The sequence below is a fragment of the Salmo salar genome, chromosome 29, assembly GCF_965601325.2.
Source record: "Salmo salar chromosome 29, fSalSal1, whole genome shotgun sequence".
In the NCBI taxonomy this organism is placed as follows: Eukaryota; Metazoa; Chordata; class Actinopteri; order Salmoniformes; family Salmonidae; genus Salmo; species Salmo salar.
This window is the reverse complement of record NC_138319.1, coordinates 31,645,299-31,665,034: the sequence shown is the minus strand read 5'-3', so window position 1 is coordinate 31,665,034 and position 19,736 is coordinate 31,645,299. Positions and strand designations below refer to the sequence as shown.

General features: G+C 37.3%; 1 protein-coding gene across 1 annotated transcript in view; it reads left to right on the top strand.

Moving 5' to 3' along the window:
• Positions 1 to 19,532, top strand: part of LOC106590590 (catenin delta-2) — a 597,564-nt gene extending 578,032 nt beyond the window's left edge. The window contains exons 23-25 of the mRNA XM_045710617.2: positions 10,141 to 10,272; positions 10,599 to 10,675; positions 13,393 to 19,532. Of these exons, the coding sequence (XP_045566573.1) occupies positions 10,141 to 10,272; positions 10,599 to 10,675; positions 13,393 to 13,707 (524 nt within the window). The 3' untranslated portion in view covers positions 13,708 to 19,532. The remainder of the gene's footprint in view (positions 1 to 10,140; positions 10,273 to 10,598; positions 10,676 to 13,392) is intronic.
• The last annotated feature ends 204 nt before the right edge of the window (positions 19,533 to 19,736 follow it).

The following is a 19,736-nucleotide window of genomic DNA, read 5'->3' as shown; positions in this document are numbered from 1 at the left end:
TATTATATACTGTAGTGTGTAGGTAAACAGTATTATAGACCAGTATTATAGACTGTAGTGTGTAGGTCAACACTATTATAGACCAGTATTATATACTGTAGTGTGTAGGTAAACAGTATTATATACTGTAGTGTGTAGGTAAACAGTATTATAGACTGTCCTGTGTAGGTAAACAGTATTATATACTGTAGTGTGTAGGTAAACAGTATTATAGACCAGTATTAAATACTGTAGAGTGTATGTAAGCAGTATTATATACTGTACTGTGTAGGTAAACAGTATTATAGACTGTAGTGTGTAGTTAAACAGTATTATAGACTGTAGTGTGTAGGTAAACAGTATTATATACTGTAGTGTGTAGGTAAACAGTATTATAGACTGTAGTGTGTAGGTGAACAGTATTATAGACTGTAGTGTGTAGGTAAACAGTATTATAGACCAGTATTAAATACTGTAGTGTGTAGGTAAGCAGTATTATATACTGTAGTGTGTAGGTAAACAGTATTATAGACCATTATTATATACTGTAGTGTGTAGGTAAACAGTATTATATACTGTAGTGTGTAGGTAAACAGTATTATATACTGTAGTGTGTAGGTAAGCAGTATTATATACTGTAGTGTGTAGGTAAACAGTATTATAGACTGTAGTGTGTAGGTCAACACTATTATAGACCAGTATTATATACTGTAGTGTGTAGGTAAGCAGTAGTATAGACTGTAGTGTGTAGGTCAACAGTATTATATACTGAAGTGTGTAGGTCAACAGTACTATATATTGTAGTGTGTATGTAAGCAGTATTATGGACTGTAATGTGTAGGTCAACAGTATTATAGACCAGTATTATATACTGTAGTGTGTAGGTAAGCAGTATTATATACTGTCGTGTGTAGGTAAACAGTATTATAGACCAGTATTATATACTGTAGTGTGTAGGTAAACAGTATTATATAATGTAGTGTGTAGGTAAACAGTATTATATACTGTAGTGCGTAGGTAAGCAGTATTATAGACTGTAGTGTGTAGGTAAACAGTATTATAGACTGTAGTGTGTAGGTAAACAGTATTATAGACTGTAGTGTGTAGGTAAACAGTATTATAGACTGTAGTGTGTAGGTAAACAGTATTATATACTGTAGTGTGTAGGTAAACAGTATTATATACTGTAGTGTGTAGGTAAACAGTATTATATACTGTAGTGTGTAGGTAAACAGAATTATATACTGTAGTGTGTAGGTAAACAGTATTATAGACTGTAGTGTGTAGGTAAACAGTATTATAGACTGTAGTATGTAGGTAAACAGTATTATAGACCAGTATTATATACTGTAGTGTGTAGGTAAACAGTATTATAGACTGTACTGTGTAGGTAAACAGTATTATATACTGTAGTGTGTAGGTCAACACTATTATAGACCAGTATTATATACTGTAGTGTGTAGGTAAACATTATTATAGACTGTAGTGTGTAGGTAAACAGTATTATAGACTGTACTGTGTAGGTAAACAGTATTATATACTGTAGTGTGTAGGTAAACAGTATTATAGACCAGTATTATAGACTGTAGTGTGTAGGTCAACACTATTATAGACCAGTATTATATACTGTAGTGTGTAGGTAAACAGTATTATATACTGTAGTGTGTAGGTAAACAGTATTATAGACTGTAGTGTGTAGGTCAACACTAATATAGACTGTAGTGTGTAGGTAAAAATTATTATAGACCAGTATTATATACTGTAGTGTGTAGGTCAACAGTATTATAGACTGTAGTGTGTAGGTCAACACTATTATAGACTGTAGTGTGTAGGTAAACAGTATTATAGACTGTAGTATGTAGGTAAACAGTATTATAGACCAGTATTATATACTGTAGTGTGTAGGTAAACAGTATTATAGACTGTAGTGTGTAGGTAAACAGTATTATAGACCAGTATTATAGACTGTAGTGTGTAGGTCAACAGTATTATAGACTGTAGTATGTAGGTAAACAGTATTATAGACCAGTTTTATATACTGTAGTGTGTAGGTAAACAGTATTATAGACTGTAGTGTGTAGGTAAACAGTATTATAGACCAGTATTATATACTGTAGTGTGTAGGTAAACAGTATTATAGACTGTACTGTGTAGGTAAACAGTATTATATACTGTAGTGTGTAGGTAAACAGTATTATAGACCAGTATTATAGACTGTAGTGTGTAGGTCAACACTATTATAGACCAGTATTATATACTGTAGTGTGTAGGTAAACATTATTATAGACTGTAGTGTGTAGGTAAACAGTATTATAGACTGTACTGTGTAGGTAAACAGTATTATATACTGTAGTGTGTAGGTAAACAGTATTATAGACCAGTATTATAGACTGTAGTGTGTAGGTCAACACTATTATAGACCAGTATTATATACTGTAGTGTGTAGGTAAACAGTATTATATACTGTAGTGTGTAGGTAAACAGTATTATAGACTGTAGTGTGTAGGTCAACACTAATATAGACTGTAGTGTGTAGGTAAAAATTATTATAGACCAGTATTATATACTGTAGTGTGTAGGTCAACAGTATTATAGACTGTAGTGTGTAGGTCAACACTATTATAGACTGTAGTGTGTAGGTAAACAGTATTATAGACTGTAGTATGTAGGTAAACAGTATTATAGACCAGTATTATATACTGTAGTGTGTAGGTAAACAGTATTATAGACTGTAGTGTGTAGGTAAACAGTATTATAGACCAGTATTATAGACTGTAGTGTGTAGGTCAACAGTATTATAGACTGTAGTATGTAGGTAAACAGTATTATAGACCAGTATTATATACTGTAGTGTGTAGGTAAACAGTATTATAGACTGTAGTGTGTAGGTAAACAGTATTATAGACCAGTATTATAGACTGTAGTGTGTAGGTCAACAGTATTATAGACTGTAGTGTGTAGGTCAACAGTATTATAGACTGTAGTGTGTAGGTAAACAGTATTATAGACTGTAGTGTGTAGGTAAACAGTATTATAGACCAGTATTATATACTGTAGTGTGTTGGTAAACAGTATTATAGACTGTAGTGTGTAGGTAAACAGTAGTATAGACTGTACTGTGTAGGTCAACAGTATTATAGACTGTAGTTTGTAGGTAAACAGTATTATAGACTGTAGTATGTAGGTAAACAGTATTATAGACCAGTATTATAGACTGTAGTGTGTAGGTAAACAGTATTATATACTGTAGTGTGTAGGTAAACAGTATTATATACTGTAGTGTGTAGGTAAGCAGTATTATATACTGTAGTGTGTAGGTAAACAGTATTATAGACTGTAGTGTGTAGGTCAACACTATTATAGACCAGTATTATATACTGTAGTGTGTAGGTAAGCAGTAGTATAGACTGTAGTGTGTAGGTCAACAGTATTATATACTGTAGTGTGTAGGTCAACAGTACTATATATTGTAGTGTGTAGGTAAGCAGTATTATGGACTGTAATGTGTAGGTCAACAGTATTATAGACCAGTATTATATACTGTAGTGTGTAGGTAAGCAGTATTATATACTGTCGTGTGTAGGTAAACAGTATTATAGACCAGTATTATATACTGTAGTGTGTAGGTAAACAGTATTATATACTGTAGTGTGTAGGTAAACAGTATTATATACTGTAGTGCGTAGGTAAGCAGTATTATAGACTGTAGTGTGTAGGTAAACAGTATTATAGACTGTAGTGTGTAGTTAAACAGTATTATAGACTGTAGTGTGTAGGTAAACAGTATTATATACTGTAGTGTGTAGGTAAACAGTATTATAGACTGTAGTGTGTAGGTGAACAGTATTATAGACTGTAGTGTGTAGGTAAACAGTATTATAGACCAGTATTAAATACTGTAGTGTGTAGGTAAGCAGTATTATATACTGTAGTGTGTAGGTAAACAGTATTATAGACCATTATTATATACTGTAGTGTGTAGGTAAACAGTATTATATACTGTAGTGTGTAGGTAAACAGTATTATATACTGTAGTGTGTAGGTAAGCAGTATTATATACTGTAGTGTGTAGGTAAACAGTATTATAGACTGTAGTGTGTAGGTCAACACTATTATAGACCAGTATTATATACTGTAGTGTGTAGGTAAGCAGTAGTATAGACTGTAGTGTGTAGGTCAACAGTATTATATACTGAAGTGTGTAGGTCAACAGTACTATATATTGTAGTGTGTAGGTAAGCAGTATTATGGACTGTAATGTGTAGGTCAACAGTATTATAGACCAGTATTATATACTGTAGTGTGTAGGTAAGCAGTATTATATACTGTCGTGTGTAGGTAAACAGTATTATAGACCAGTATTATATACTGTAGTGTGTAGGTAAACAGTATTATATAATGTAGTGTGTAGGTAAACAGTATTATATACTGTAGTGCGTAGGTAAGCAGTATTATAGACTGTAGTGTGTAGGTAAACAGTATTATAGACTGTAGTGTGTAGGTAAACAGTATTATAGACTGTAGTGTGTAGGTAAACAGTATTATAGACTGTAGTGTGTAGGTAAACAGTATTATATACTGTAGTGTGTAGGTAAACAGTATTATATACTGTAGTGTGTAGGTAAACAGTATTATATACTGTAGTGTGTAGGTAAACAGAATTATATACTGTAGTGTGTAGGTAAACAGTATTATAGACTGTAGTGTGTAGGTAAACAGTATTATAGACTGTAGTATGTAGGTAAACAGTATTATAGACAAGTATTATATACTGTAGTGTGTAGGTAAACAGTATTATAGACTGTACTGTGTAGGTAAACAGTATTATATACTGTAGTGTGTAGGTCAACACTATTATAGACCAGTATTATATACTGTAGTGTGTAGGTAAACATTATTATAGACTGTAGTGTGTAGGTAAACAGTATTATAGACTGTACTGTGTAGGTAAACAGTATTATATACTGTAGTGTGTAGGTAAACAGTATTATAGACCAGTATTATAGACTGTAGTGTGTAGGTCAACACTATTATAGACCAGTATTATATACTGTAGTGTGTAGGTAAACAGTATTATATACTGTAGTGTGTAGGTAAACAGTATTATAGACTGTAGTGTGTAGGTCAACACTAATATAGACTGTAGTGTGTAGGTAAAAATTATTATAGACCAGTATTATATACTGTAGTGTGTAGGTCAACAGTATTATAGACTGTAGTGTGTAGGTCAACACTATTATAGACTGTAGTGTGTAGGTAAACAGTATTATAGACTGTAGTATGTAGGTAAACAGTATTATAGACCAGTATTATATACTGTAGTGTGTAGGTAAACAGTATTATAGACTGTAGTGTGTAGGTAAACAGTATTATAGACCAGTATTATAGACTGTAGTGTGTAGGTCAACAGTATTATAGACTGTAGTATGTAGGTAAACAGTATTATAGACCAGTTTTATATACTGTAGTATGTAGGTAAACAGTATTATAGACTGTAGTGTGTAGGTAAACAGTATTATAGACCAGTATTATATACTGTAGTGTGTAGGTAAACAGTATTATAGACTGTACTGTGTAGGTAAACAGTATTATATACTGTAGTGTGTAGGTAAACAGTATTATAGACCAGTATTATAGACTGTAGTGTGTAGGTCAACACTATTATAGACCAGTATTATATACTGTAGTGTGTAGGTAAACATTATTATAGACTGTAGTGTGTAGGTAAACAGTATTATAGACTGTACTGTGTAGGTAAACAGTATTATATACTGTAGTGTGTAGGTAAACAGTATTATAGACCAGTATTATAGACTGTAGTGTGTAGGTCAACACTATTATAGACCAGTATTATATACTGTAGTGTGTAGGTAAACAGTATTATATACTGTAGTGTGTAGGTAAACAGTATTATAGACTGTAGTGTGTAGGTCAACACTAATATAGACTGTAGTGTGTAGGTAAAAATTATTATAGACCAGTATTATATACTGTAGTGTGTAGGTCAACAGTATTATAGACTGTAGTGTGTAGGTCAACACTATTATAGACTGTAGTGTGTAGGTAAACAGTATTATAGACTGTAGTATGTAGGTAAACAGTATTATAGACCAGTATTATATACTGTAGTGTGTAGGTAAACAGTATTATAGACTGTAGTGTGTAGGTAAACAGTATTATAGACCAGTATTATAGACTGTAGTGTGTAGGTCAACAGTATTATAGACTGTAGTATGTAGGTAAACAGTATTATAGACCAGTATTATATACTGTAGTGTGTAGGTAAACAGTATTATAGACTGTAGTGTGTAGGTAAACAGTATTATAGACCAGTATTATAGACTGTAGTGTGTAGGTCAACAGTATTATAGACTGTAGTGTGTAGGTCAACAGTATTATAGACTGTAGTGTGTAGGTAAACAGTATTATAGACTGTAGTGTGTAGGTAAACAGTATTATAGACCAGTATTATATACTGTAGTGTGTTGGTAAACAGTATTATAGACTGTAGTGTGTAGGTAAACAGTAGTATAGACTGTACTGTGTAGGTCAACAGTATTATAGACTGTAGTTTGTAGGTAAACAGTATTATAGACTGTAGTATGTAGGTAAACAGTATTATAGACCAGTATTATAGACTGTAGTGTGTAGGTAAACAGTATTATATACTGTAGTGTGTAGGTAAACAGTATTATATACTGTAGTGTGTAGGTAAGCAGTATTATATACTGTAGTGTGTAGGTAAACAGTATTATAGACTGTAGTGTGTAGGTCAACACTATTATAGACCAGTATTATATACTGTAGTGTGTAGGTAAGCAGTAGTATAGACTGTAGTGTGTAGGTCAACAGTATTATATACTGTAGTGTGTAGGTCAACAGTACTATATATTGTAGTGTGTAGGTAAGCAGTATTATGGACTGTAATGTGTAGGTCAACAGTATTATAGACCAGTATTATATACTGTAGTGTGTAGGTATGCAGTATTATATACTGTCGTGTGTAGGTAAACAGTATTATAGACCAGTATTATATACTGTAGTGTGTAGGTAAACAGTATTATAGACTGTAGTGTGTAGGTAAACAGTATTATATACTGTAGTGCGTAGGTAAGCAGTATTATAGACTGTAGTGTGTAGGTAAACAGTATTATAGACTGTAGTGTGTAGGTAAACAGTATTATAGACTGTAGTGTGTAGGTAAACAGTATTATATACTGTAGTGTGTAGGTAAACAGTATTATATACTGTAGTGTGTAGGTAAACAGTATTATAGACCAGTATTATATACTGTAGTGTGTAGGTAAACAGTATTATATACTGTAGTGTGTAGGTAAACAGTATTATATACTGTAGTGTGTAGGTAATCAGTATTATAGACTGTAGTGTGTAGGTAAACAGTATTATAGACTGTAGTATGTAGGTAAACAGTATTATAGACCAGTATTATATAATGTAGTGTGTAGGTTAACAGTATTATAGACTGTACTGTGTAGGTAAACAGTATTATATACTGTAGTGTGTAGGTAAACAGTATTATAGACCAGTATTATAGACTGTAGTGTGTAGGTCAACAGTATTATAGACTGTAGTGTGTAGGTCAACAGTATTATAGACTGTAGTGTGTAGGTAAACAGTATTATAGACTGTAGTGTGTAGGTAAACAGTATTATAGACCAGTATTATATACTGTAGTGTGTTGGTAAACAGTATTATAGACTGTAGTGTGTAGGTAAACAGTAGTATAGACTGTACTGTGTAGGTCAACAGTATTATAGACTGTAGTTTGTAGGTAAACAGTATTATAGACTGTAGTATGTAGGTAAACAGTATTATAGACCAGTATTATAGACTGTAGTGTGTAGGTAAACAGTATTATATACTGTAGTGTGTAGGTAAACAGTATTATATACTGTAGTGTGTAGGTAAGCAGTATTATATACTGTAGTGTGTAGGTAAACAGTATTATAGACTGTAGTGTGTAGGTCAACACTATTATAGACCAGTATTATATACTGTAGTGTGTAGGTAAGCAGTAGTATAGACTGTAGTGTGTAGGTCAACAGTATTATATACTGTAGTGTGTAGGTCAACAGTACTATATATTGTAGTGTGTAGGTAAGCAGTATTATGGACTGTAATGTGTAGGTCAACAGTATTATAGACCAGTATTATATACTGTAGTGTGTAGGTATGCAGTATTATATACTGTCGTGTGTAGGTAAACAGTATTATAGACCAGTATTATATACTGTAGTGTGTAGGTAAACAGTATTATATACTGTAGTGTGTAGGTAAACAGTATTATATACTGTAGTGCGTAGGTAAGCAGTATTATAGACTGTAGTGTGTAGGTAAACAGTATTATAGACTGTAGTGTGTAGGTAAACAGTATTATAGACTGTAGTGTGTAGGTAAACAGTATTATATACTGTAGTGTGTAGGTAAACAGTATTATATACTGTAGTGTGTAGGTAAACAGTATTATAGACCAGTATTATATACTGTAGTGTGTAGGTAAACAGTATTATATACTGTAGTGTGTAGGTAAACAGTATTATATACTGTAGTGTGTAGGTAATCAGTATTATAGACTGTAGTGTGTAGGTAAACAGTATTATAGACTGTAGTATGTAGGTAAACAGTATTATAGACCAGTATTATAGACTGTAGTGTGTAGGTCAACACTATTATAGACCAGTATTATATACTGTAGTGTGTAGGTAAACAGTATTATAGACTGTAGTGTGTAGGTAAACAGTATTATAGACTGTACTGTGTAGGTAAACAGTATTATATACTGTAGTGTGTAGGTAAACAGTATTATAGACCAGTATTATAGACTGTAGTGTGTAGGTCAACACTATTATAGACCAGTATTATATACTGTAGTGTGTAGGTAAACAGTATTATATACTGTAGTGTGTAGGTAAACAGTATTATAGACTGTAGTGTGTAGGTCAACACTACTATAGACTGTAGTGTGTAGGTAAAAATTATTATAGACCAGTATTATATACTGTAGTGTGTAGGTCAACAGTATTATAGACTGTAGTGTGTAGGTCAACACTATTATAGACTGTAGTGTGTAGGTAAACAGTATTATAGACTGTAGTATGTAGGTAAACAGTATTATAGACCAGTATTATATACTGTAGTGTGTAGGTAAACAGTATTATAGACTGTAGTGTGTAGGTAAACAGTATTATAGACCAGTATTATAGACTGTAGTGTGTAGGTCAACAGTATTATAGACTGTAGTATGTAGGTAAACAGTATTATAGACCAGTATTATATACTGTAGTGTGTAGGTAAACAGTATTATAGACTGTAGTGTGTAGGTAAACAGTATTATAGACCAGTATTATAGACTGTAGTGTGTAGGTCAACAGTATTATAGACTGTAGTGTGTAGGTCAACAGTATTATAGACTGTAGTGTGTAGGTAAACAGTATTATAGACTGTAGTGTGTAGGTAAACAGTATTATAGACCAGTATTATATACTGTAGTGTGTTGGTAAACAGTATTATAGACTGTAGTGTGTAGGTAAACAGTAGTATAGACTGTACTGTGTAGGTCAACAGTATTATAGAGTGTAGTTTGTAGGTAAAGAGTATTATAGACTGTAGTATGTAGGTAAACAGTATTATAGACCAGTATTATAGACTGTAGTGTGTAGGTAAACAGTATTATATACTGTAGTGTGTAGGTAAACATTTTCAGGGGACTGTAATGGGACCTGTGTGTGTGTGTGTGTGTGTGTGTGTGTGTGTGTGTGTGTGTGTGTGTGTGTGTGTGTGTGTGTGTGTGTGTGTGTGTGTGTGTGTGTGTGTGCGTGTGTGTGTGCGTGTGCGCACGTGTGTTATTAAGCGTGTTCAGAGGATTACTGTGTGCTGCTAGGGCAGGAGACGACCTTCATGCTGTCACACTAAACACACCTAATGATGAATAATGTGTGTGTGTGCGTGTGTGTGCGTGTGCGTGCATGCGTGTGTGTGCGCGTGTGCGTGCGTGTGTGCGTGCGTGTGTGTGCGTGTGTTATTAAGCGTGTTCAGAGGATTACTGTGTGCTGCTAGGGCAGGAGACGACCTTCATGCTGTCACACTAAACACACCTAATGATGAATAATGTGTGTGTGTGTGTGTGTGTGTGTGTTACAGTTAGTGCACCGGCCTCTCCCAGAGAGATGATGAGTATGAAGGAACGCAAGACCGAATACGACTCCACAGCAACCAACGCTGGTTTCCACGACAACAAAGGAGAACACACCTCCCGAAAAGACACCATGGCAGGTGTGTGTGTGAAGGAGAGAGAAATAACAGACTATTACTTTCTATCTACATATCTCTTTCTGTCATTCTCTCTCTCCCCCTCCCTCTAACTCTCTGTCTCCCCTTTCTCTCTCTGTCTGACAACCTCTCTCTTTCACTCTCTCTCCCCTCTCTCTCTCTGTCTGACACCCCCCTCTCTCTCTCTGGCACCCCCCCTCTCTCTCTCTCTGGCACCCCCCTTCTCTCTCTCTATCACCCCTTTTTCTCTCTCCCTCTCTCCCCCCCTCTCCCCCACCCTCGCTCTCTCTCCTCTCTCTCTGTCTGACAACCTCTCTCTCTTCTTTCAGTCAGAATCTCCTGTGGAACATCCACGTTGTTCCGGAACTCTTATGTTACTACTAATGAGGAGGTCGAACACAACCAGGTGAGCTACAGCTACATACACATATAATATTACTACACACACTACTAATACTACTACACACACTACTAATACTACTAATATTACTACACACACTACTAATATACACACTACTAATATTACTACACACACACTACTAATACTACTACTACACACACTACTAATACTACTAATATTACTACACACACTACTAATACTACTATACACACTACTAATACTACTAATATTACTACACACACTACTAATACTACTAATATTATAACACACACACACACTACTAATACTACTACTACACACACTACTAATACTACTAATATTACTACGCACACTACTAATACAACTAATATTACTACACACACTACTAATACTACTAATATTACTACGCACACTACTAATACTACTAATATTACTACACACACTACTAATACTACTAATATTATAACACACACACACACACACTACTAATACTACTAATATTACTACACACACTACTAATACTACTACGCACACTACTTATACTACTAATATTATAACACACACACACACTACTAATACAATTAAAATTACTACGCACACTACTAACACTACTAATATTATAACACACACACACACACTACTAATACAACTAATATTACTACACACACTACTAATACTACTAATTTTATAACACACACACACATACACTACTAATACAACTAATATTACTACGCACACTACTAATATTATAACACACACACACACTTCTAATACTACACAACACACACACACACACACACAAATACACAAATACACCCATACACACAAACACATACACATAGACATACATACACATATACATACAGTTGAAGTCAGAAGTTTTTTTCACAATTCCTGACATTTAATCCTAGTAAAGATTCCCTGTCTTAGGTCAGTTAGGATCATCACTTTAGTTAAAGAATGTGAAATGTCTGATGACTTGAGATGTTGCTTCAATATATCCACATAATTTTCCTACCTCATGATGCCATCTATTTTGTGAAGTGCACCAGTCCCTCCTGCAGCAAAGCACCCCAACAACATGATGCTGCCTCCCCCGTGCTTCACGGTTGGGATGGTGTTCTTCAGCTTGCAAGCCTCACCCTTTTTCCACCAAACATAACGATGGTCATTATGGCCAAACAGTTGTATTTTTGTTTCATCAGACCAGAGGACATTTCTCCAAAAAGTACGATCTTTGTCCCCATGTGCAGTTGCAAACCGTAGTCAGGCTTTTTTTATGGCGGTTTTGGAGCAGTGGCTTCTTCCTTGCTGAGCGGCCTTTCAGCTTATGTTGATATAGGACTTGTTTTACTGTGAATATAGATACTTTTGTACCTGTTTCCTCCAGCATCTTCACAAGGTCCTTTGCTGTTGTTCTGTGATTGATTTACACATTTCACACCAAAGTACGTTCAACTCTCGGAGACAGAACGCGTCTCCTTCCTGAGCTGTATGACGGCTGCGTGGTCCCATGGTGTTTATACTTGCGTACTATTGTTTATACAGATGAGCGTGGTACTTTCAGGAGTTTGAAAATTGCTCCCAAGGATGAACCAGACTTGTGGAGGTCTACAATTTTTTTCTGAGGTCTTGGCTGATTTCTTTTGATTTTCCCATGATGTCAAGCAAAGAGGAATAGTTTGAAGTTAGGCCTTGAAATACATCCACAGGTACACCTCCAATTGACTCAAATGATGTCAATTAGCCTATCAGAAGCTTCCAAAGCCATGACATAATTTTCCGGAATTTTCCAAGCTGTTTAAAGGCACTGTCAACTTAGTGTATGTAAACTTCTGACCCACTGGAATTGTGATTCAGTGAATTATAAGTGGAATAATCTGTCAACAATTGTTGGTTAATTTACTTGTGTCATGCACAAAGTAGATATCCTTACCGACTTGCCAAAACTACAGTTTGTTAACAAGAAATTTGTGGAGTGGTTGAAAAACGAGTTTTAATGACTCCAACCAAAGTGTATGTAAACTTCTGACTACAACTGTACATACATGTACACGCACACACACACACACACACACACACATTCTCAGAGACACACACACAAACTCACATTGCTGCACGCACACACACACACACACGTACGTACACACACATAAATACACACACATAAATACATATACATAGACACAAACACAGACACTCACACGTATGCACACACCCACACATACACACATATACATACACACACACACACATATACATACACACACGCCCACACACATACACGCACACACACATACACACAAACACCCACCCACACACACACATACGTATACACACACACGCACATACATATACACACATGCACACACACACACACACACACACACATACACACACACACAACACACACACACACACACACACACAAACTCACATTGCTGCACGCACACACATACAGACACACACATATTTTTATGTCCCGTCTTGTCGCCAAGTTACCTCCTTGGCATCTGGTGCCATGGTGATGGTTGTCACGGTTACGTCTTCAGGAAGGCGGAGGTTCTGATTAGCTCTGATGTCTTCTGGAATCTTCCCCACTGAACGCGCCGAAAATCTGGAGAGCTTGAAACCGTGGCAACATGAAACCATACTCCACCCTTATCCAATTAATAAACCTTATATTTTAACCTCAGATGAAGTTAGACAGATTAAACAGCTCTGTGTTTTCACTTCCTTTCCAGATCCCTCCCCAGCCCATGGCCCCTCAGGCAGACTGCTCCTCTACACCTCTAAAAGACTACGACACGTTCCCTCCATCCCTCCCTCCCTCCTTCCCCCCTCCGCAGAACCCTGGCCGCATGCTGGATGACTCCTTCTTCGAGCCTCCGGATCAGCCCCTTCCCCAGCCCCCGTCTCAGGCCACCACGGACCTCCGGATGCACCTTGGCCTTAAGTCCACCGGCAACTATGTGGACTTCTACTCTGCATCCCGGCCCTACTCCGAACTCAACTACGAGACCAGCCACTACCCGGCTTCACCTGACTCCTGGGTCTAAAGAAAGGAGTCACAACTTAACATGGGTCCTGGAGAGATACAATCTGGTGTAGGGTTTAGCTCCAGCCCAACACTAACAAACAGCACACCTGCAAGGTGTAATGAACCGTTGATTTGAGGATATTAGGTTGATTAGTGCTGGGCTGGAACAAAAGCCTGCATAGTCCCGTAGCTCTCCAGGATTGAGAGTGAAGAACACTGGTGTAGAGTAAATCGGGGGTGCGAGGTTAATGTTAGTAACCAACGGCAAAAAGGGATTGAAGGGGGTTAGGGGTGCTAGGGGGTTGTGAGGGGTTGAGGTGTGAAGAGAGACTGCGCATGTGCATGAATACCACAAGACATTTTGCTGCCAGTTCAGTTTGTTCAAAGCTTGTTCCACTGGGAGAGGGAGTGGATGGATGTGTCAGATAGAGAGATAGAGGGAGAGAGGGAGAGAGAAGATGAGAGGAAAACACCAAGCACAAGACAGGACAGGATGTTTACAGGAAAAACAAAGGGGGCAGCTTTCCACCCGTTCATTACATTGACTTCTGACTTTCATCGTCAATCAAAGCATCTACCTTTCTATGGAATGTTGTCTGTTGAAGAAGAATCTTCCAGCTTTTTAAGTTTTTATTTTCACATCTTTTTTATTTGTACTTTTTGAAGTTGTAGATGTACAGTATTTTGGTGTACAGTACAGTACAGTGACAGTTGACCTGGATGGTATTGTGTATATTACACATCTTGTCACTACCGACCGACCGACTGACCGGCCACTGGATATTGTTTTCTAGTAACAGAATAGAGACTGAGAAGAAAACACTTCCCACTGGGCACACCATGCCATTTCAATGTGGATATTTGGTTAATATTTGGTTTAGACAATGATCAATGAGATTACAACCTATATTCACCCACTCAAAAAGACCGCCAAAAGTTAGTTGAATGTCCAATGTGTTATCACTGTGCTTTCAACCATCTAAAAGCATAACCAAATTCCAATGGAAAAACAATGTCTTATTTTTGGTTTAGTTGTCACCCAAATGTCTATCACTGTGCTTTCAACCATTTTAAAAGCACAGCAAAGTTCAAATGGGAATACAATGTCAGATATTTTGTTTATACAACCAATTAATGTGTTATCACTTATCACTGTGCTTCATCTAATTACATTACAAGTACGTGTGCAAGTGATCAATACCGATGGAGATTCTACCAAATTATTACAACTGTGAAGATCTGCACAGACCTGCGACCACCTATACATGCTATCTTGATCACGCACGCTTTATATGATTACATAACAGGAAATGTATAGATGCAGTAAAATCTAAATGTGGCCATTGGATGTGTTACTAATTTTAAGGTTAAATGTTACATTAGTTTGTCAGATAGCCTTATCTTAAGGCTTTTTACTGTCTTACAAAAAGAATATTGAATTGTGTTCTGTTGACCAAGCAATGAAATATCAACATTTATAGGAGCTGTATCTACTGTATCTACTGTATCTACTGTTTGGATAACTCCATCTGACCCACTGGCTTCATCTTTAACTGGTATTTTTGGTTGAGTTGGTGACATGAATCCAACGTATAATTTGTAACTTGTCGACAAGTTAACAGGCTATTTATTGTATTCAGGAAGTGATATTGAATTGTGTTTGGTTGTCAACACAACCACATTTCAACATTTAAAGATGTATCTTCTGCTTGAATAGTTCCATCTGTGCCACTGAGGCTGTGTTTAATCGGATCAGCTGTGAAAACAAATCTGATGTGAAAAGTTCTGATGTGATTGGTCAAAAAAACAGATCAGAATTGGAATGCCTGTGTAAATGCAGCGTGACTTAGTCTGTCTTTAGTTCCAATTTGTATACAAATTAATAACTGTTGGATTCACGTCTCCACCTCAACCATAAATCAAAGTTTAAAGAATAGGAGTAAATCAAACTTGAAATGCACTTTAAATAACGTTTGATTTGATGTAGTCTTATTCTTTAACTTAGATCGTTGGTTGAGATGGAGACGTGAATCCAACATATCATTCATTAATTTGTAGACAAACTGGAATTAAAGCCAGACTAAGTCAGTGGCTCAGATGGAACCATCCAAATAGAAGATACATTTCCTTCAAATGTTCATGGTTGCGTTGACAATTCAATATCATTACATTTGAAATCAACCAGAGTCTGAAACCCTGGGTCTATAGTATATAAATTTTTAGTTGAATTATGGGTTGAATTGAAACAATAGTTGTTGATGACTTTGTAAATGCTATATAGGTCTTAGTAGTATAATTGATGGTATATTTGTGATATAGTATGGTCACATTTCAACTTTTCTGTCAAACCTACCCATTGGAATGACTTTGCTACCAACACTGAATCTATTTCATTTTTAAGTGGAGATTCCTGAACAGTTATTCTCACGATAGCACATTGGCAATAGTCAATCACAAATATTGTCGCTAAGCAGGGCTGGGCTTGGTTAGAACCCTGGATGGGAGACCAAACAGCAGCTGTAGGTAGATCAACTATCTAGGAGGTGCTGCCCAGCCTGTTACTTTTTTCTGATAGTGAATATAACATTGAAGATCTGATGTTGTTTTAAAGGTACAAATTCAACATGTTTTATACAAGGTTTGTCTATGTTGAAATTTGGTTACCTGATGATATAATTCTGTGATTGAAATTTCACCCTCAAAACAACAGTAATATTGATATTGTATTTTCCACATAGATTCCAAGTCACAATAAGTTGACAAATTACGTCGAAACAATGCTGATTCAACCAGTTTGTGCCCAGTGGGTTTGAAACAATGTCAATCAGTGATCACTGTCCTGTCTCCCCTTTCCAACCCACATCTGTTCTAACAGCCAGAGGGATGTGAGTCTGTTCTAACAGCCAGAGGGATGTGAGTCTGTTCTAACAGCCAGAGGGAAGTGAGTCTGTTCTAACAGCCAGAGGGATGTGAGTCTGTTCTAACAGCCAGAGGGATGTGAGTCTGTTCTAACAGCCAGAGGGATGTGAGTCTGTTCTAACAGCCAGAGGGATGTGAGTCTGTTTTAACAGCCAGAGGGATGTAGGTCTGTTCTAACAGCCAGAGGGATGTGAGTCTGTTCTAACAGCCAGAGGGATGTGAGTCTGTTCTAACAGCCAGAGGGATGTGAGTCTGTTCTAACAGCCAGAGGGATGTGAGTCTGTTCTAACAGCCAGAGGGATGTGAGTCTGTTCTAACAGCCAGAGGGATGTGAGTCTGTTTTAACAGCCAGAGGGATGTGAGTCTGTTTTAACAGCCAGAGGGATGTGAGTCTGTTCTAACAGCCAGAGGGATGTGAGTCTGTTCTAACAGCCAGAGGGATGTAGGTCTGTTCTAACAGCCAGAGGGATGTGAGTCTGTTTTAACAGCCAGATGGATGTGAGTCTGTTCTAACAGCCAGAGGGATGTGAGTCTGTTCTAACAGCCAGAGGGATGTGAGTCTGTTTTAACAGCCAGAGGGATGTGAGTCTGTTCTAACAGCCAGAGGGATGTAGGTCTGTTCTAACAGCCAGAGGGATGTGAGTCTGTTCTAACAGCCAGAGGGATGTGAGTCTGTTCTAACAGCCAGAGGGATGTAGGACTGTTCTAACAGCCAGAGGGATGTGAGTCTGTTCTAACAGCCAGAGGGATGTGAGTCTGTTCTAACAGCCAGAGGGATGTGAGTCTGTTCTAACAGCCAGAGGGATGTGAGTCTGTTCTAACAGCCAGAGGGATGTAGGTCTGTTCTAACAGCCAGAGGGATGTGAGTCTGTTCTAACAGCCAGAGGGATGTGAGTCTGTTCTAACAGCCAGAGGGATGTGAGTCTGTTCTAACAGCCAGAGGGATGTGAGTCTGTTCTAACAGCCAGAGGGATGTGAGTCTGTTCTAACAGCCAGAGGGATGTGAGTCTGTTCTAACAGCCAGAGGGATGTGAGTCTGTTCTAACAGCCAGAGGGATGTGAGTCTGTTCTAACAGCCAGAGGGATGTGAGTCTGTTCTAACAGCCAGAGGGATGTAGGACTGTTCTAACAGCCAGAGGGATGTGAGTCTGTTCTAACAGCCAGAGGGATGTGAGTCTGTTCTAACAGCCAGAGGGATGTGAGTCTGTTCTAACAGCCAGAGGGATGTGAGTCTGTTCTAACAGCCAGAGGGATGTGAGTCTGTTCTAACAGCCAGAGGGATGTGAGTCTGTTCTAACAGCCAGAGGGATGTGAGTCTGTTCTAACAGCCAGAGGGATGTGAGTCTGTTCTAACAGCCAGAGGGATGTGAGTCTGTTCTAACAGCCAGAGGGATGTGAGTCTGTTCTAACAGCCAGAGGGATGTGAGTCTGTTTTAACAGCCAGAGGGATGTGAGTCTGTTCTAACAGCCAGAGGGATGTGAGTCTGTTCTAACAGCCAGAGGGATGTGAGTCTGTTTTAACAGCCAGAGGGATGTGAGTGACTAGCAATATGGTCTGTTCTCTGAGGATGTGAAGTTGTTTTGTGGAAACTAAAACAGAAATGTCAAGCAGAAGCGGTTCAAGACCGATTACAAGACCAATGACATCATTCCACACTCCTTGTTGACAAAGTGCTTTTTCACTGCCTAAAAACTAAGATGTAGATATTTCAAATAGATGTTTTTGATTCTCCGTTTCCACACTCTGATATTTTATTTTGAAGATATAGTGTTTAAAAGGTTCTGAATTAAAATGTTTTTTACACATTTACATGATACAACCAGTCCATTCTACAAGAATCAACATTCTACATTCTAAGATGCGGCAGATAGCTTGGCTGTTAAGAGCGTTGGGCCAGTAACTGAAAGGTTGCTGGTTTGAATCCCCGAGCAGGTTATGTGAAAAATCTGTAGTTCTGCCCTTGAGCAAGGCACTTAACCCCAACAACAACTGCTCCCTGCATGCTGATAATGTTGATTAAAGCAGCCCCCTGCTCCTCTCTGACTCAGAGGGGTTGGGTTAAATGCAGAAGACACATTTCAGTTCAATGCATTCAGTTGTACAACTGACTAGGTATCCGTTTTCACTACTGTACATTAGAGAGAGAAGTGACATTGTGCTAATCTTTGCCCTCTCTGGTTCCAGCCCTAGACTGGAGGATGTATGAGAGACTCAGTTTACAGACAACCATGACCACTGACCCATCATCCCCTCTCCTGTTTGGAACTGTGTTTTGATGGGAGTAAGCTACATAGTACAAAGAGGTATCACTATAGAAATTGGGTACGTAAGTCCCCTTCTCAAATGTACAGATCTGCCTATGTTAGTTGAGCGTGTGTGTGTGTATGTGTACTTGGGTGCGTGTGCGTTCGTGTGAGTGTCTCTCGATCATTGTCTGAAAGTGGAGGTATCCCTCCAGATAAGTCAGATTTCTCAAGGTAAAAATCACTTGACTGACATATCCATATAGAATGAATGCCAAAACTATATATAGATATTACAGAATTTTTATGTGCAGGTGTCGGTGTCATTAAAAGCAACAACATTTTAAGGTGAAAAGACTTGTACGATATGCCTCTGTTCACTTGACTGTACTGATGATGATTATAATGATGAAGATCGAACCCCTGTATTGAGAAGACTGCTTTGCTCCAATATCCACACTAGCATATCCGTCATTGGCGATGTATTGGCCATGGATTCTAAGTAGGTTGCTAGCTAGTGTGGATATTGGAAGGTATCCTAACAGAACCCAGCTGATGATAATGAGGATGTTGACACTATGGTGTGAGTTGTGTTGTCGTGTGTCCTGGCTTATTAGAAGACTCTACTGCGTGTCGATGATACCTTTAACACCAGGTAAATAAAAGACTCTTTGCAATCTATTGTACCTATTCAGCCTTTATTTCACCAAGGTAAGTCATGGAGAACATGTTTAATGAATCACATTTTATTCATTATTTTAGTTCTATTTCAAAGTCGTATGTCACTGAACTTTCAAGAGAACTTGAAATGCCAAGGTCTACAGTGACAATAAAAAGCTCCCTTGAGGTTGGAGAACCATTGAGTTACCAGGGCATAAGTACAGA